Here is a 19,223-nt window from a genome sequence, read left to right on the forward strand (position 1 = left end):
ACAAGGTCGTACTAAAAATTTGTATACAGTTACTGTTTTTTTTTTTTTTTTACGACACATCAAAAAGGAAATCAAAAGTCAAAATGGGTGGCAAAAATGTGTAAAAAAAGAGAGAAGAAGAATCAATCAATTATGGCATGTGAGCTAATAAAAAAAATAGGAATAGACAGACACAAAGAAGACACTCTTGTCTTCACCACCGCCACGACCTGACCCAATGGCTCTCTCTCTCTCTCTTTATATATTTATCACTAATTTTCTTATCCGTTTGTTACGATCTCTAATTGAAAAGTCAAACCTTTTCATACGTCTCACGTGTTCTTTTTTCTTCACCCAACTCATCAGTCATTCATCATCAGAGAAAAATTAAAGGTCAAATCTATGTTCCTCGTTCGTTCCATCTTTAAGAAAATAATACTAAATAATCTTTTTAAAGCAGGGCAGGTTATTTTTCTTTTTTTAGTTAAATAGGGACAGCTTTACAAAGAGTGTCTAATATAGTATTTGTATATTCCGTGTTTTGACTTTTTAAAAAATTGTGAATTAAATTTTTGATATCTCCTTTATATATAAACCCAACCTCCTTTCTCTCTTCTTCCTAACTTAATATTCAAACCAATTCACATCTTCCCAAGCTCAACTACTACAACTTGTAGCAAGAGAAAAAATATATAAATTTTGGTTTTGTTCCTCAGCTTCTTTGGTCAATATATTCATCTAGTTTCTCATCAAAAAATCTCACAGCATCTTCATACATCATATGTCCGGAGGATCAATGGATGAAGAAATCGAGATTCCTCCATTCTTCCTTTGTCCCATCTCTCTAGAGATTATGAAAGATCCGGTGATAGTCTCTACCGGAATAACCTACGACAGAGACAGCATCGAGAAGTGGCTCTTTTCTGGCAAGAAGAACTCGTGTCCGGTCACCAAACAAGATATCACCGACGCCGATCTCACCCCGAACCACACTCTCCGCCGTCTCATCCAATCTTGGTGCACCCTAAATGCCTCCTACGGCGTCGAGAGGATCCCTACCCCGAGACCACCGATCTGTAAAGCTGAGATCGAAAAGCTCATTAGAGATTCAGCCTCTTCGCATCAAAATCAGGTCAAGTGTCTCAAACGACTTCGTCAAATTATGTCGGAGAATGCGACCAACAAGCGGTGTTTGGAGGCCGCCGGAGTACCAGAGTTCTTGGCCAACATCGTAAGCAACGAATCAGAAAATGAGTTTCAATCTTTAGGGAGTTTGACCGACGAAAGCCTCAACTTACTCTACCACCTCGAGACCTCAGAGACAGTCCTCAAGAATCTTTTAAACAACAAGAAAGGTAACGATATCGTAAAGTCGTTGACGAAGATCATGCAGCGCGGGATCTACGAATCAAGAGCCTATGCAACGTTGCTTCTCAAGAACATTCTTGAAGTAGCGGATCCAATGCAGATCATGACTCTGAAGCCAGAGGTTTTCACTGAGGTAGTCGAGATCTTGGACGACCGGATCTCACGCAAAGCGACAAAAGCCGCGATGCATATATTGGTGAACATATGTCCATGGGGAAGGAACAGACACAAGGCTGTGGAAGCTGGAGTGATTTCTGTGATAATCGAGCTTCTCATGGACGAGAGCTTCTCATCAGATAGGAGAGGTCCAGAGATGGCGATGGTGGTTCTTGATCTGTTGTGTCAGTGTGCGGAGGGACGAGCCGAGTTCTTGAAACACGGAGCAGCCATAGCGGTGGTTTGCAAGAAGATACTTAGGGTTTCGCAGACGGCAAGCGATAGAGCGGTTAGGGTTTTGTTATCAGTGGGAAAGTTCTGCGCGACGCCTGCTTTGCTGAACGAGATGTTACAGTTGGGGGTTGTAGCGAAGCTTTGTCTTGTGCTTCAAGTAAGCTGTGGGGGCAAGACTAAAGAGAAGGCGAAGGAGCTTCTTAAGTTACACGCTAGGGTTTGGAAGGACTCGCCTTGTCTCCCAAAGAACATGGTTCTTGCATATCCCTGCTGATGGATAACCAAGAAAACAACGTACAGACGACATAAAAACGAGTCCAATTCTCAATAAGTACAATCACTTATATGAGAGTTATTCATCGGTGCTGTTGAAAAGACTAGTGGAATATTCATATTATTATTAATCCAATTTTCATTAGGTTTCTTTTTCATACTTTTGATGTTCACAATGTTGATAATAGAGGAAAATGTTCATCAAATATTCTTTCTATATATGGAAACTGCAAAAAATATTAATGAAAATCACAGGTTACGTAGCTATTCTCATTTCCCACTGATTCATTATTGTGAAAACGTTTTTTCTTCTTTCTTAATTTATGTATCCTTTAATTTCCATAATAAATCAGATTCCAGATAAAATTCCAGATAAAAGGGAGCATGCCATTTAATTTTCATCAGCTTTTTTTTTACGAGTAAATGATTAATATGTACTATCAGTTTTTGTCTATAATAATTTTATTTCTTTTGGTTTTACACAAAAATAATTTTCTTAAGAGTGGGAAAATGCATATATATATATATATATATATATATATATATATATATATATATATATATATCAGTTTTGTAACATCCAAATTCAGATCAACAAGTTACAATTTCTTAACTAATCCAATGCACGGACCTCGTTTTTTTATTGCGAGAATCTTTGTATTTAACAATCGGGGCACATGGTGTTGGACTGTTGGTACTTGGTACATGTTATAAGAACAACTTTTATACGATGGTTTACCAAAAACAAAACATAAGAAAGAAAATCTTTTTGTTTTCTTTCAGATCGCATCTGGTTGAAACTTCGTTCTTCCAATATATATTAAAATTATTAATACATTTCTTAAATTAAATAAATATAGAGATCGGGTTGTTACACATTTGCGTCGCATCTAATGACTCAAATCCTCATTGACCAGCGAAATTAGAATACAAGTCGACGCAGTCGAGAGTGAAGACAAAGATTCTAAAAAAAAATGCGCAACCTAATAGGAAATATTAACAAAGAAGTTGACACAGAAGAAAAATGAGGAGCAATTCAGTATAGAACCACATCACCCACCATATCTCACACAAAATATAGTAAAACAATTAAAATAAGTAAAAGCATGACGACCATATACTGTTTTTAATTGGTGTATGTAATTTTGTTCTTTAAAGAAATAGTGATGATCAGTTTTTACTTTAGAAAATTCGAGAACTGGTCATATATTGCGAGCAGCTCTAAAAAATCTTAGTTGAGTTTAAAAGGTGCAAAACGAGGGTCCAGACTGGACCACAACTGATAGCTGTTGATGAACAGTTCACAGACAGTTTCAGAATTCATAAATAAATAAAACGTAAAAGTCTTCGACCTGATAAATAAAACAGTTGTCTCACCCATTAATATTACCTTCCTATTGTTTTTTATTTTATTTTATGATTACTACCATATTTTGCAGTACTATTAAGAAACATCTAATTTTATTCTATTATAATATGATGATTCATAGATCGATCAATATTATTTGCTTTGTAAAGGAAGCTACACGCGATCGCGATAAACGATTCTCTGATAACTTTATGAGGAGCAATTCTTCCGACTATATATATATATATTAACAATAAACAATTTTAGTATACATCACATTTTCAATAGACTAATTTATAATAATACATGAGATCACAACAAACGACTATACTTAAGGTATCTTGGAACTTCACATCTATACTCTATAAAAAAATGGATTCTTTGAATCGAATAAGTAGTGTATATATATTAACATTAAATAAATCTTTGATCAACCATTATATGATACTAACTTTTTTATTGGTTGGAATTGCTTGACTAATACCTTTAGCTCTAAATTTCAATGGATTATATTAATGCTCTAGTCTCTAGATGTGGAAGTTTTGGAAATATTCATATACTATATCGTTATTCCTTTCCGTGGGACTTGGAGTAGTAACTGCGACCACCAAATTCATTGCTATATTAACGTCTGTTCCCGTGAACCATAATTTTCGTATCTGCAAAATACATTCTGGTAGATAAGAAGAAGCCACATTTCCACAAATTTATATACATAGCCATGCTTTTATGTTTTGATCTATATTACACACGCGCCGGTATGTATTTGTACGCATGCATTTATAATGCAAACATATATCATAAAGATGTGGACCGGACGTGAAGGACCAAACAATTTTGACGCCGCAATAGAAGACTCGTTTTCATATTCCATCGTTGGTTGTATATCATACTATTATTTCCCGAGAGCGATCGAGAGAGTTGATTTCACTGCAACGTAGGGTTTTAAACTTAAAAATTGAATGAATGACATGTGATTCTAAAATAAATTAATATTATACAAGGATGTAATATAGACACGTAAAGTCCCATTCTACGACATATGTTTTAAAACCATTGACCTGCTCACTGCCTCACACTATTCTTCTCTCTTTGTATTCAAAAACTCAACCTATGGTTTTGAGAGTGTTTGACAAATTACTCAAATTATCGTGTACGTAAATTATAAACCAATCAATACTTCGCAGATAAAACTCAAGGCATGTCTGTGTCTAACATAAATTTCTGACCAGATATAAAAGTTTCAAGCAAGTTTAAAGTGAATTCGATTCTTGCGAAAACGAAACGAAATAACCTAGATAAAATAAAAGGATAAGACAAGAATGAGATTGGGCCTACGAAAATGAGTGGATCCAGTCCAAATAACAAAGAGATAAAGAAGAAAGTCAGAGTAGAACCAATGTTCTAGAGTTAGACTATGACACACATTAGTTGGACACAATGTTCAAAAAAGCGATAGGCGGTATCTGGGCGGTGATCCAGCGCCTAGCGTCTAGAATGCCTAATCGGGGCCTAGACGGTTTTTAGGCGATTTAGGCGTTTACAACCTAAAACATTATATATATAAAATTATGTATAAATATATGTTAAAAAAATAAAAATAAAAATAAATTATATACAAAATTAAGAAAAATACATTTATTTAAGTTATATTAACAACATATAAACATTTATAATTACGTTTATAGATATAAAACTTAATAATTTAAATATATATAGTTAAAAATTAAAAATAAATATTAAAATTAAATTAATGTAATTTTAAACGGTTTAGGCGGTTATGTAGACGCCTGCTGAGCCTAGACTGCTTTCTTGAAAACTGGTTGGACATATGATTTAGAAATCCGAACGAATGGATCATAGTAAGCGCCATGAAAATGATATTCAATTTCATACTCATTACAGTTTGGATTTATTTTAATTCGAAGGTCTTTCTTATTGTAGTTTAAAAATTTAATTTCTCGGATCAAGTCTCAAATGTAAACCAGAGTTCAATCAACTCTCAAATGTGCCAATAACTTCTAGTTTTCAGCGACTCCCTAAAATCAATTCATGGCCAAAGGTCTGGTAGAAGACAATAAGGATCAGATGACATGAGTATTACTGCTTACTTCTCATTCATATGACATTTGAAACTATAAGCTAATAACGCTCAAGTCGAAACTCGACCTCTACCAGCTATTGCATGAGACGAGACACATTGCTAGGAAGCAATAACATGTTTATTTTCTTTTCAACATAAAACATTTTTACCACAAATAAAGATAGCAAAAATGGGAAATGAGATGACACTACAAAGGCACAACTATTCATTGTCAAAGAAAAATAAGGCACAACTATATTAAGTGTAAATCCTCACTAATCAACAGCTCTAAACTACAACTTGTATAATCTTTTAAAAATTTAAGCTGAGTCCCAACTATTGACCTTGTTTTCCAATAATCAAAGTTTTTATTCCCTCCTACAATAAGGTAAGACTCATAAGTATTTTGCTTAATACCTTATGTTTCGGCTGCGTAACAACTCCACCACAGCTGAAACCACTCCTTTTCCCTCCACAGTTATGTCCAAACTCGGATCCTCTATCTTCTTATTCAGCAGCTTGTCCACCTCTCCCCGCAATCTCTGCACAATCATGTAATCCTCTATTCCTCTTCACATTACAGAAACACATGAAGAACAAAAGAGATTTGACAGAGATAATCCAGCTTTACCTGTATCAGTTCCAAGACGTTCTTCGAGGCAGAGAAATGGAGATACCCTCCCAACATCTCTATACCTTCCCCGGTTTTGCTTGGGATAAGATTGCCACCGAACATAAGGAGTGCATAATCTGATATGTTTGTCGAGTCTCGGATATATACACTTGTCGTCTTCACCTTTTCGCTGTAGACCAAATACGGCAACGAGAAGAGATTTACTCTTGCGTTGACAGATCCAGGGTGGATATCAACTTTACCCAACTCTTTAGTGTAGAATGCAGTGCGCTTCCCTCTTCTTTTGCATTGCACAACATTTGGGTACAGCCCCGCACACAAAACCGCGCTTACCATCTCCATGTCTTGGCTGTATTGGTTGTATGCCTGGAAAGCACCATGTGCATGTGAAAAGTCAGTAATTTTAGATTCTATCAGCGTTCCACAATATAATTGCATTATTAAGACTGGTTCTTGACGCTTACACTTGGCCTTGATTTGTCTACGAAACCTATATCTGATAAAAGATCAAGAAACTGGTTTCTCATATCCTCCATCATCCTTAGAGTTACAGGGGAAAGAAAGTTTTGCCAACAAAAATCTTTTTCGTTTCCACCACGCTTTGCATCCCGATATCCCTCATATGCCTTAAGCAGAGCAATGTGATCACTGCACAAGACAGAAATGCCAATCTTTTGTGTAAGAAGCAGAACACAGGGACCTGATTGACTAACTGGGTAAAAATTAAGTAATTTGTCTCTAGGTCATACCTGCAGGAATCACCAGCAAAATATCTTTTAGCATCATCAGCTTCTTCTTTCCTATTTAATGGTAAGACAAATGGGCTGCGATATGCCAGCGCAGCGGCAATTGTCAAAGCAGGATTGACGCACTGGAAGATAGCTCCAATCAGAAGCATCTTTCCTATATTTGGGTCTACGGGTAGAGTGCAAAGATGCCGACCTGTAACATAAATAGTTTTGAGTATAACATATATTAACAACTATTACATAAAAGTGCACAGTCATCAAGACCAATGAATTGCTGCTCACCAAGGGGTGTAAGATCTTCCATGTCGTCTAAAGCCCCAATTGTTTTGAGAAGTTCAATAGCATTCTCAACAGCAAGTGCATCTGGTGGCTGCAATGCCTTGGCCAAGAATGATCCTATGGATCCAACCTGCAAACTTTTGATATGCAGGCATAACTCTTGCAATGGAGTCCGTATGATTTCTGGTAACTGATACTGTGGGAAAGAATCATAGATGACTTTTGGATACAACCTGTAGCAAACTCCAGCTTGGACACGTCCAGCACGACCTCGTCTCTGCATTTGTACCAAAGCCCCAGAGAAAAGCGCAGGTTTTAATATCTTACAAGCATATCTATGGATTGGGCGCAGTACTTATATCAATAATAGACGATCTAATGGTTAACTGAATACCTGGTGTGCTGAAGCCTTTGAAATCCATGATGGCAAGAGACATGCCACCTTGTTCAAAGCATCATAGCTAGTTTCCTTTGCTTTACCGCAATCCACAACATATACAACATCATCAATTGTAATACTACTCTCGGCAATGTTTGTAGCCAAAACTATTTTCCTGCAAAAGAAGATCATACGCTCAAAAAGTTGTTACAAAGCATACAGATAAAAGGAGGATCAATAGCTCATGTGGCTAACCGCTTATTAGGAGGTGGACGGTCAAAAATTTCACGTTGATTAACCGTCGGCATTGAACCATGCAGAGGAAGAATTAAGAACTTGCTAGAATCTCCAAGCAGTCTGTTCCCGTTGATTTTCTCAAGCAGTTTCGAAATCTCATCCCAGCCCGTGAGGAAGACAAGAATCGCCCCATCACCTTCATGACGGCAAATATGTTCAAGTGTAGCCTCCACCTACAACATAATTGCCACGTCAGTTCATAACGAGAATCTCCAACAAAATATGATGAATTTCCTGCTGATTTCTTAGCTAAATCAGCAGGAAGTTACCAAGAGGATATAGAGCAAAACTCATACCAGATCCACATCAATCTGTGCACCAGACCATGCTTCGAGAGAAAGTCTTGTGGCTGAACTATAACTTTTATAGTGAACATTGATATCAATCTCCTAAAAAAAAAAAAATACCACTTGGTAAGGCATTCAAAGTAAAACATATTCATGTATGCTTCAGCATTTGAAGATGTAAAAAGTGTGAAAGTTCAAGATTGCTGCGGTTCTTTTAACTACTATAGAGCCACTTTTATTCACTGAACCTACAAACATAAACTACCACGTGGATTTAGCATTTTGGTCTTGAGGTTTAATCTATTCACGTACATGGAGACCAAATGACTACATTTGCGTGATGTCAAAAGAAAAACAATTCTTTAAGGCTAGTTTAATCAGACTAATGAACAGAATGCAATGAGTCTATATTCTCAAATGAAACCCTATGCTTTTAGCTCAGATAACATTGGGAAGCATAGTAATACCTCAAACAGAGTAGTCAGGTCATCCTTCTTGGATTCTGAGTCTCTTCTCCTACCTCTCGAATTGCCTTGATAATTCCCTGAATCAGACGACTTAATACTATAGCGACTTTTCTCCAGTACATCTTCTAGGAATAACTCTGCCACAGGGAATGTGAACCCCTGGAAATAAGTTAGAAAGAGATTAGTCCCACATATCAGATCATAAACAAGAAACGGATATATGACTAGTCATACCGGGATATGCATCGTTGGAGCGTTCCCGAAATATGTTGAGAACATGTCAGCGTTTATCGTAGCACTCATCAGAATAAGACGCAAATCTGGGCGTCGAGGAAGGAGATCACGTAGTATGATTAGTAGGAAATCCTCATTCATGCCTCTCTCGTGAATCTCATCCACAAGCAAATGGCTTACATTAGTTAGATTAGGATCCTCAATCTGCATTTCAAAAATTGATTCGACACATTAGCATGTCAAATTTACAAAGTATAAAATATCATAGTTCAACTAAATGTTATGAGTGGATGAGTAGTAGAATAGTTCTATATTACCAGCCGCCGGAGTAAGACACCAGTAGTGCAAAATAGCAATCGTGTTTGATCAGAACGCTTTGATTCTAGACGAATCTGATAACCCACAGATTCACCAATAGGTTCACCCCTTTCAGCAGATATACGTGAAGCAACCGATATGGCAGAAATACGTCGAGGTTGTGTACAAATTATGTTGCAATCAGCACCTCTTAGGGATGATATTTCTTCCTCCAATATAAATTGAGGAAGTTGAGTTGTTTTACCACACCCGGTCTCTCCTGAAACTACCAATACCTGAAAAATAAACACACGGCACAGATATTAGTTTCAAGATCAACACTGCTCAAAGAGACATCTTGAAAATACTATTTGAGAAGGAGAAAATAGCCGATGGGACACAGAGAAGAAAAGATTACCTGATTTTCTGAAACAGATTTAAGAAACCCCTCTTTCATTCTAAAAGCAGGTAGCTTTTCTCTGAAAGCTTGAAGTGCTTTTACACTCTCAGTTGCCTGTGTTAAAACCGTTATAAATAGACGTTATGTCCAGATTCCACATATACCATAATGAATACAGTTTACTTTAGCCACATATATATGTACCTTAAGCTTTTCCTGCCTTTCCTTGTGTGCAGCACTGAATTTTTCTTTCTCAAGAGAATCGGGCAATTTGGAAGCAGAATCAGGTCTTTTCAAGCCAAGAGTTGCTGTACGGTCCTGTTGATCATGAACAGCTGAAGTAGATGAACTTGAAGACCCTGATTCTTGTGTTGTTTTCAAAAGACTTCCAAGTTTTCTCTCAGTCTCTGTCGACATTGTAATCTACAAGAAAAGAGTATATAAGCGTTTCAGCAGCCACCACTTAGTATTTAAAAGTTCCGTACTAGTCACATTTATTATTACCTCTTTCTGAGTGGATCCATGCCGATCATCAAGATCAGCCCGATAATCTGGTAAAGGAACTTTGCTAACTACAAGAGCCTTCCCTTTATTGTATGCATGGCTTCCTTTCCAAAACAGAATAACAAATCCATGACATATTCTCACCACAAAAACCAATCACTTTTACAAACAAACACACGGCTTATAGACAAGTTTGAAGACAGCATATGTTAACACAACAGCCAAATCATGTAAAATAATATAACACTCAACAACCATCACAGAAACAAGATAGGAGTTATAAAAGAAGATGGACTTACAAGTGAAGACCAAGCTGATAAGCCATATCAGAAAGTGTTTGCTGATCTCCCCTGCTAAAATTACGCTTAATTAACATCTCTTGTTCTCCTCCTGTTTTCCATTGCTCAATCTTGTTCCACCATTCATTCTCATCAAAAACTTCCATCTGCAAAAAAAATGAATTGATTCCAATTAAGCCTCCTAATCAAAGATTAATCATCTCTTCAACTAAACCTAACTCAATCTGTGATTCTCCACTAGTGGACGAAACAAGCGAGGAGCTAAAATCGAGAACTGAGTGGGAACAATGTATTCCATAATACCTCAACTTGTTGCTGGCGCAGACGCTCAGCTCTCCAGACCGGATCCCACCATCGCTGTTCTCCACGGCCGCCACCACCACCGCCACGACCGCCGCCGCCACCGCCGCGTCCACCACCACGACGAGCACCACCGCCCCGACCGGAGGAAAAACCTCCGCCACGACGACCACCTTGAGAATTAGGACCGTAAGGAGGCATGGCGGCGATATGGAAGAGAGGACGAAGCGGAGAGAGTTTAGAAGGAAGAAGGAAGCGAAGCGTGGAGATACAAGAAGAGAGGGACACTACTTGTTGCATTCGTAATCAATTCTTCTAACTGTTGAAATATATATTTTTATAGTTTGCAATCGCACTGACAATTTCTATTGTTAATTTTTTTTTTTTTTTTTTTTTTTTTTTTTTTTTTTTTTTTTTTTTTGAGTCATTGAGTGTCATACTGTACAAGATACACATATGAGTTACCCAATTTTAAACCTAATTGTAGTTTCCACTAAATAAGTGGCTGTTTGGTACTCATCTCATAGAAGAAAGAAAAAAAACACTGCCACTTGTTAAGCATTAGAAAAAAACATCAGCCAAAAGACATGTTTTGTACCATTGCTTCTTAACACTGCCACTTCCTTTCCAAATTTTCAACTACTCTCTTCTTTTGCTATTTGTAACATTGACTCTCAAAACAAGCATGTAAATCTAACAATGTAACCAAGTGTTTTCTTCTTTTCCTTTGCTACCTCATCAGATCTTCATGCCTTGTAAGTTTTTTTGGAAGAAAACTAATTGATTTTGTTATAGTCCATGCCAAAAAAAATGGTCTTAAGGCCCATAAATTTTTGATTACCCACCAAAATAAAATGGGAAGAGGGGAAGCAAGCAACTCTCCAACACAAAATTGGTTGCAACAGTTGTCAATTAAATTAACATAGTTAATTTGAGTGGTTGTTAATTATAAAATCTTTAAAATTCACGGGGTGCATTCATTCTTGACCAAATGAATCTGGTTATATACATTAAAAAGTATGATATACGTTTTGTCTGCATTCGGTACATGTATTTTACAATATTTTTTATCATAGTTTACATTAAAATAAACATCATGCAAGCATGCAATGAGACGCATTTTTATTCATTACAAACAACTGTCCAACAGATTGTTTTCCATTATCAAAGATTCCTTGTTTTTGGCCGTTAAGTTTAATAAGGAAGTTAATCTGTATAGTTTATCTTTGATTTTAGCTAATTTGCAATCTATAATACAAATGCTAATGTCCATGTTGTCAAAAAAAAAAAAGTATATTAATCTTGGAGGCCAATGTAATTGCCGACCACCAAGTTAAATTAGATATTGTTAGCATAATCAATGGGCAGAAAGAACTATAGCGGTTTTTGTAGATGGTAAAGTAAACTCGATGTCTCGATCCATGGTCTTGATCCATGAGATAAGTCTTCCGTCCATTTGAAAAGTTCATAAAATTTCAAAGATTTGAATCCGGAGAAACTAATGTTAAAATAAAATAAATACGCGACTTAGAAGACAAATGAACGAAACTAAACGTTGCTTAGGTGACAAAGTAAGTGATTGGACTTGAATAATCCTAAATAAAGATGATAATCAGACGTACATAAACAACAAAAGATTAAATATGCGTAGCGACGAAGACGTTGACTTCAAACTAAACCAGCGTAAAACTTCTGTGATCTTACCCACTGACCCATGCTTACATTCCTAAATCAAATCTTAATAACATTACTTGTCAATATTGTAAAGGTTTCAGAGTTGTCCTTACACCATGTGAGTTTTGCATTTAATATTAACGGTTATATGTAGATTGATGACTAACTCATTTCTCGGTTATATTGGCCACACACAAATGAACAAAACCAAATCTTGTGTAACCAGCCAACCATGCCAATTCAAATTATACGAATGAATCTAGGAGCTTTTTAATCATAGTAGCAAAACAACGAATTAATGAGTCAATATATGTGTTATACAATTACTAATACAATATTAGCAAGTTTTTGATACATGGATTTATTTTATAACCACAAGTCACACCATTCTTGCTTTGACAAAGAGCTTTCTTATCCTCATTCACATGCATTTCCTCCCTATGTCTCTCTCTCTCTCTCTCACCGTTGACTTTTGATAACCCCAAGATGCTTCAGTTTACATTGTCCATTATATCAAATGGCTGACCAAACCTCTCCATTATTTCTCTTCTTCCTCCAAAACCAATTAAACAAAACCATTAAACCCGCATCAGCCATGAACACCTTCCAACCATCACCACCGCCACCACCAGGGATGCCAGACTACAACGGCCTCCTCGGTCCAGACAACATCGGAGGATTCAGATACGGAATCGGAGTCTCCATAGGAGTGCTCCTCCTCATCACCACCATCACCCTCACCTCCTACTACTGCACACGTAACCAGCTCTCTTCTTCACCTTCACGAACCAATCAAGATTCAACACGTATCCATCACCATCACCACCATGTCATCATCGACGTCGTACCCGGTCTTGATGAGGACACCATTCAGAGCTATCCGAAGATCCTCTACTCGGAAGCGAAAGGCTCGACAACGGCCTCGTGTTGTGCCATTTGTTTAGGAGACTACAAGGGAAAACATCTTCTGCGGCAGCTACCAGATTGCAACCATCTCTTCCACCTCAAATGTATTGACACTTGGCTTAGGCTCAATCCCACGTGTCCCGTTTGTCGGACTTCGCCGCTTCCGACTCCTCTTTCCACTCCCCTCGCTGAGGTTGTTCCCTTAGCCTCCTCCGTCGCCACCACAAGAATGCTCTAATTTTTTGTTTAATTCATAAAACCTAATAAATTCTTAATATCGAAATCCTGACTAATCTCCGGCTTAAGCTCTTCATTAATTCCTTGTAAAGTTTTTATTTTGTTTTTGGTCACTATAACTGATCTTATATTGATTGTATATATTCTTTGAAGCCGAGGATTTGTAAGGGGAACGGAATTATGGATTCAAATTTCACAATTTTGTTGGATTATTTTTTTTCTTTTAGTAATGTGAACGAGTTTATTTCTACAACATACGTAGTTACGTACCAAGAAAGAATAAATAAAGTCGTCTTGAGGGAGGCTTGAAATTTATGCAACAGATCATATAAATATCGAGACGTCAAAGAAAACCAAGGAGTCGATAACAAGTTGAAAACTTAAATATAATGGACTCGAATAAATTAAGCGTTTGATCATCAGTCTGACAATATTTCTCAATCATCGTTTATTAAAAAACGACTTAAATGTAGCAATCTTGTTTTGTCGTATTTAAAATACATAAGCACAACGCAGATACTTAACAGTGTATCTGTCTTAGTTGACAACCGTACGTAATACTATTAGATAGACTCTTTTATAAAGGACGCAAAACAAGATATAAATCAAGAGAAATCAACTTAAGGATAAAGAAACATTATAGCATGTAGTGTATATAATATGCTTCACAAACATAAGGATAAAAACTTAAATGTTACTTAGATTGTAATAATTTAGCAACTTGTCTCTTATTTTTTAATAAGTAATTAACATACATATGTGTAAAATAAAATAATTTCCAAAAACACAAAAATTGATTAGCATATATATTAAACAAAAAAATTAAATTTGAGAAATACTTGAGCTGTAGTAGTTAGTCAACAATCAATTTGAGAAATACACAAAATTTTAGTTGCAATTCTAACAAATGTCAAAAAAAAAAAAAAGAGGCTAAGTCCGTTTCCGGTTCAGATTGATAAATTTGACAATTCTGGTTTGGTTTGATTTGGTTAGGATGTTACGCCGACTCTTACCTCTGGTTCGCCGGTAAGTCGGTTTCACGAACAAAAAAAGAAAAGGAAAAGACTATAAAAACACAATCTTGGAAGCTTCGAGTTTTGCTTGAGGAAAAATCCATACACACAAAGAAGAAGAATCTCATCGCGAAATCATCAGCTATGGGTTGGGTCTGGGTCGACGATTCATCGGCATCTAAAGCCGGCAAAGATCTCACCGATCGACCACTCGGAGATTCCACCGCCGCCGATAGCAATTGCTCCACCACCACGGTGGTAAGATCGCAGTGCAAGACGGAGGAGGTCGAGCCTGGGAAGTTCGTCAGGAAATGCGATAAAACCGAGGAGGTTCTCCGCCACTGCCTTGGCAAGTGAGTCTTTCGCATCTTTTTCTCCCTCTTCGGAGTTGAATAATTTAGGGATTAGAAAGAGTCATAAGCTATGATATTTGATTTATTGGACTAAGTAATTAATCGTAGTAATAAATATCAAATTAGATGTAAGTTGTTTATTCAGGATGAGTGAGTGTGTGTGTGTGTTGGTTGATTCATGGGCTCTGAGTTGGAACTTGGAGCTAAATTGGGATTGGTTGCGTTTATGCTTTGGAATGGTTACATGTTCAAGCCTGGTTTGTACCTTTTCACTCTTTTATGAAATATGATCACTTAATTGATTTATTCCATGGTTTTTGTATCTGGTTTAGGCCCTCTGAAGTAATTCAATCCAACACAGAACACACAGAAGAGGATGTGACAGACCAGATGGTGAAGAGATCCGCTGCTCTTCCGAATCTGTTTGAGGAAAAAAATCCACTAAACTTCCCTGGACTCCGCAGTGATGTTGACGCCATTGAACGCCATTTCTTTAGCGGAATGAAGAGTTTCTTTGAAGCGGCTGAAGAGATGACAAGCAGCTTATTTGATATCATGGGAGACCATAGTAACCCAAGCAACAGGAGAGGGATACCCATTGAAAACCATCCCAAGGTAGAGGAGCACCGCAGTGACCATAATAATGCCCCTAGACGGCCACACTCAGGAGAGATTGATCTCTCGGGCTTGGCCAAGGACGTTTGAGAAAAAAGGTCGTCAGCTTCTTCTTCATTCATCTATCTTTGGCATGTATAATCTTTAAAATGTAATGTGTGACTTTCGAAGAAGCTTAGGGGGGGATTCTGGTCTAATGTTACTATGTTAGCGGCTTGCACGTTTTTATCTATCATCATACTATAAGTATTACTTATCTTGGTGGTTATGTTTTGTCTTATTTTTTTAATCATACCAACCAAAATATATAACTTTATCACTTTTGTCTCAAAAAGTTATCTTCCATTTATAAATATTAGATCTTGCCTACAAATTCGTACTTTCCATTAAATAAAGGTCAAAGTAGATTTATATGGAGTGGAATTAAAGATATGAAATCCAACCTTACGTTTTCTGAAAGATTGGTTACCATTTTTGTGGCATGGAGTCATTTAGAATGAAAACATTTATTTCGGTCCTTTGATTTAGTTGAAGATATATTTCTTAACAACTTGGGAAATATCAAAGGACCGAACTGTTAACGAAATGTATTCACACAGACACTAAATAATCTTTTAACACAGCCTCACACAGAGTCATCATATGTTAGATTTTGGTTAGAGGAGAGAATCAAAATAAAGTTAATTTAATTAAGAAAAGCCAAAAACCCTAATAAATCCCCCAAAAAAAAAATTTCAGTCACGACGTGAGACCCAATTCGTTTTCGTCAAAATCATATTCCTTCTCAATTCCCATTTCATTATTCTTATATCTTCGTTTTTTGTTTGTGTATTGTGTGAGATGATTCGTAGGATTTTCTGGTAGTTTTGATTAAATTATTGAGCCGACCTCGAGATCTTTCTCCCTTATATCCAAATTCACATTTGGGAGATTTATATCTGTGTTTGTTCAAGGAAGTGGTTATGGTGTTAGACAGGAGAGATCTTTGTCTCTATGAGATCAGATTTAGGGTTTTCTCTCTTGCGTGAAAAGGAAGAAAAACGGAGTTTCTTTCATCTTTATTTTCTTCTTCTTTTTTGCGTTTTTTTTTGCGTTTCTTTTGTAGACTATTGTATAGCGTAGAGTTTGATCTGTGGATTTAGTTTTTTAGAAATGGGGAATATATGTGTTCATATGGTCAGCAATTGTGTTGATACGAAATCGAATTCATGGGTTCGTCCCACGGATCTCATCATGGATAATCCCGTGAAGCCACAGCTCCAAGACAAGCCTCCTCAGCCAATGCTAATGTACAAGGATGATAATAAACCCAAGCTTAATGACACTCATGGAGACCCTAAATTACTCGAGGAGAAGGCCAAAGCTGATGCGCTGAAGCAAACGAGTCAGGAACAAGAAGGAAGGATGAGTGAAACGACAAGGAAGTGCAGTGAAGAAGAGCACAAAAAGCGAGCGGTTGGGATCGCGTGTGCTAACAGCAAAAGACAAGCTCACAACGTCAGGAGACTGATGAGCGCAGGGTTGCAAGCAGATTCAGTGTTGAACACCAAAACAGGGCATTTGAAGGAATACTATAACTTGGGGAGCAAGTTAGGTCACGGGCAGTTTGGGACGACTTTCGTCTGCGTGGAGAAAGGAACAGGGAAAGAATACGCGTGCAAGTCGATCCCAAAGAGGAAGCTAGAGAACGAAGAAGACGTGGAGGATGTGAGAAGAGAGATTGAGATTATGAAACATCTCTTGGGACAACCAAACGTGATCTCTATCAAAGGAGCTTATGAGGATGCTGTGGCTGTTCACATGGTGATGGAGCTGTGCAGAGGAGGTGAGCTGTTTGATAGGATAGTGGAAAGAGGGCATTACTCTGAGAGGAAAGCTGCTCATTTGGCTAAAGTCATACTTGGTGTGGTTCAAACTTGTCATTCTTTAGGTGTGATGCACAGAGATCTTAAACCTGAGAACTTTCTCTTTGTCAATGATCACGAGGATTCGCCTCTTAAGGCTATTGATTTCGGGTTATCCATGTTCCTCAAGCCTGGTATGTTTCTTACAAAACAGAGCTTTTGTTTTCTTCTCATATATATATATATAAATATAGATAGATAGATGTTCTGCTGAGATTTATATTGTTGTTTAAAGGAGAAAACTTTACGGATGTGGTTGGGAGTCCATACTACATTGCGCCTGAAGTTCTGAACAAGGATTACGGTCCAGAAGCAGATATATGGAGCGCGGGTGTGATGATTTACGTGCTGCTGTCTGGTTCAGCTCCTTTTTGGGGAGGTAAGATTGCTTGCTACTTTGATTACAACCTTTATGTGTGTGTATTTGGAGGTGTTGACATGTATGTTTGTTGCTCTAAGCAGAAACGGAAGAAGAAATCTTCAATGAGGTTCTAGAGGGTGAGCTTGATTTGTCATCAGAGCCTTGGCCACAAGTTTCTGATAGCGCAAAAGATTTGATTAGAAAGATGCTTGAAAGAAACCCCAAAAAAAGACTCACTGCTCAACAAGTCTTGTGTAAGTCCCTATAGAATGAAGAAACTCCATAACTTGATGAGCAGATATAAGGAACTTAGTCTTGTTTCTTTTTTATCAGGCCATCCGTGGATTAGGGATGAAGGAACTGCACCAGATACACCACTTGACACAACTGTGTTGAGTCGCTTGAGGAAGTTTTCAGCAACAGACAAACTCAAGAAGATGGCTTTAGGGGTATACCTTATACAATAAAAGCTTTGGATTTGTGTTCCTTAGATGGTGTTGATGAGAGCATCTCTGATCATTAGTGTTTCACTTGGCAGGTGATTGCAGAACGGCTTTCCGAAGAAGAGATTCATGAGCTTAGAGAAAGATTCAAGACTATAGACAGTGAGAAGAGCGGGAGAGTAACTTGCAAAGAACTCAAAAGCTGTCTTGAGAGATTTAACACAAATCTTGACAACTCTGACATCAATAGTCTTATGCAAATGCCAGTAAGTATACACTAGTACTGTCTCAATATATATTCAGTGAGTATAAGTTTGTTTCATAGTATATTCTTACATTATTCGGATCTTTTTTTAAGACGGATGTGGACTTGGAAGACACAGTGGACTACGAGGAATTCATAAAGGCGATTGTAAGACTGAAACAATCACATGACGAAGAAACAAAGGACCATTTAGATTCATCAGAAAAAGTGTAGTGAAGTTGGCGTGAAAGATACAGTTGTCTTAAAGAAGTGTAACGAGTACTCAAAACTGATGATGACGAATGTAAGTAAAACGTGATGCATTCATCACTCTCTTTTTTCTCATAGTCTTCAGTTTTAAACATGTCTCCTAATATATCTATAGTGTATACAATTACAATATGTAATCTTTATAATTTTTTACATTAGAATATCGGAAACTACAAAAGGGCTGCAAGGAAGAGGCAGAACAAAGGAGAAGAGAGACACAAAAGAGGCTAGAAGGATGAGGGAGAAGACAGAAAAGAAGAAAGAAAAAAAGGATGTGTAGCTGTTAATTATGTTTTCATAAAAAGGTTAGAGAGGAAATGAAAGAGATGTGTTTTGTTGTATATAGAAGAAGTTGTAGTAGAAAGGGATAAAGGAGACACTAAATTAAACTAAGGTGCAATTTGAAGATATTTTGGAGGAAACCTGATTCCTGAATGATTTGATTGCAACATGTTTGAGTAAATATTATTACAGATATGAAATGAAAACACTCTGGTCTGGGGTGCTATTTTTGGAGATGAAACGCATAAATTTTTTTGGCTTGGGGGTCCAAAACAAGAATCTGACGGTGGAGGATTCATTCAGACACAAAAATCTTACGTGGAAATGGTCGAGACGACAGCTCACACGCGGCTG

General features: G+C 37.2%; 4 protein-coding genes, 1 long non-coding RNA gene and 1 pseudogene across 9 annotated transcripts; 4 read left to right on the forward strand and 2 right to left on the reverse strand.

Moving 5' to 3' along the window:
* Positions 1–594: 594 nt before the first annotated feature.
* Positions 595–2,277, forward strand: LOC104785939 (E3 ubiquitin-protein ligase PUB23). The gene has a single exon (XM_010511231.3). The coding sequence runs from the start codon at positions 761–763 to the stop codon at positions 2,009–2,011; it is 1,251 nt and encodes a 416-aa protein (XP_010509533.1). The 5' UTR covers positions 595–760; the 3' UTR covers positions 2,012–2,277.
* A 3,367-nt stretch (positions 2,278–5,644) lies between these two features.
* LOC104785940 (DExH-box ATP-dependent RNA helicase DExH1) lies at positions 5,645–11,109 on the reverse strand. 4 transcript variants are annotated; one of them, XM_087513237.1, is made up of 16 exons: positions 10,571–11,109; positions 10,268–10,413; positions 9,969–10,068; positions 9,669–9,887; positions 9,483–9,578; positions 9,085–9,360; positions 8,768–8,971; positions 8,534–8,692; positions 8,076–8,168; positions 7,738–7,952; positions 7,498–7,657; positions 7,107–7,380; positions 6,825–7,017; positions 6,540–6,723; positions 6,073–6,441; positions 5,645–5,983 (listed from the first exon to the last, which is right to left on the reverse strand). In XM_087513237.1, exons 1-16 carry the CDS (start codon positions 10,865–10,867, stop codon positions 5,852–5,854), a joined length of 3,117 nt encoding a protein of 1,038 aa, XP_087369363.1. In that variant the 5' UTR covers positions 10,868–11,109; the 3' UTR covers positions 5,645–5,851. The 4 variants fall into 4 exon arrangements, with proteins under 4 accessions (XP_087369363.1, XP_087369364.1, XP_087369365.1 ...); XM_087513238.1 differs by having other exon boundaries at positions 8,076–8,165; positions 10,571–11,065; XM_087513239.1 differs by having other exon boundaries at positions 9,969–10,072; positions 10,571–11,034.
* A 1,700-nt stretch (positions 11,110–12,809) lies between these two features.
* Positions 12,810–13,596, forward strand: LOC104785941 (RING-H2 finger protein ATL70 pseudogene; annotated as a pseudogene).
* An 806-nt stretch (positions 13,597–14,402) lies between these two features.
* On the forward strand, positions 14,403–15,633 carry LOC104785942 (fra a 1-associated protein-like). Its single transcript, XM_010511238.3, has 2 exons — positions 14,403–14,750; positions 15,083–15,633. The coding sequence occupies exons 1-2, from the start codon at positions 14,542–14,544 to the stop codon at positions 15,453–15,455; spliced, it is 582 nt and encodes a 193-aa protein (XP_010509540.1). The 5' UTR covers positions 14,403–14,541; the 3' UTR covers positions 15,456–15,633.
* Positions 15,634–15,804: 171 nt separating this feature from the next.
* LOC104785943 (calcium-dependent protein kinase 25-like) lies at positions 15,805–19,101 on the forward strand. Of its 2 annotated transcripts, none has more exons than XM_010511239.3 (7): positions 15,805–17,403; positions 17,505–17,648; positions 17,732–17,884; positions 17,964–18,079; positions 18,169–18,339; positions 18,432–18,621; positions 18,747–19,101. In XM_010511239.3, exons 1-6 carry the CDS (start codon positions 16,518–16,520, stop codon positions 18,549–18,551), a joined length of 1,590 nt encoding a protein of 529 aa, XP_010509541.1. In that variant the 5' UTR covers positions 15,805–16,517; the 3' UTR covers positions 18,552–18,621; positions 18,747–19,101. The 2 variants fall into 2 exon arrangements, with proteins under 2 accessions (XP_010509541.1, XP_087369367.1); XM_087513241.1 differs by having other exon boundaries at positions 16,373–17,403; positions 17,508–17,648; positions 18,747–19,009.
* LOC147943326 (uncharacterized) lies at positions 17,409–18,225 on the reverse strand. Its single transcript, XR_015598452.1, has 2 exons — positions 18,086–18,225; positions 17,409–17,806 (listed from the first exon to the last, which is right to left on the reverse strand). It is a non-coding gene; the product is annotated as an uncharacterized LOC147943326 (long non-coding RNA).
* Positions 19,102–19,223: the final 122 nt, after the last annotated feature.

The sequence above is a fragment of the Camelina sativa genome, chromosome 5 (genome assembly GCF_030686135.1).
Source record: "Camelina sativa cultivar CO46 ecotype springtype chromosome 5, ASM3068613v1".
In the NCBI taxonomy this organism is placed as follows: Eukaryota; Viridiplantae; Streptophyta; class Magnoliopsida; order Brassicales; family Brassicaceae; genus Camelina; species Camelina sativa.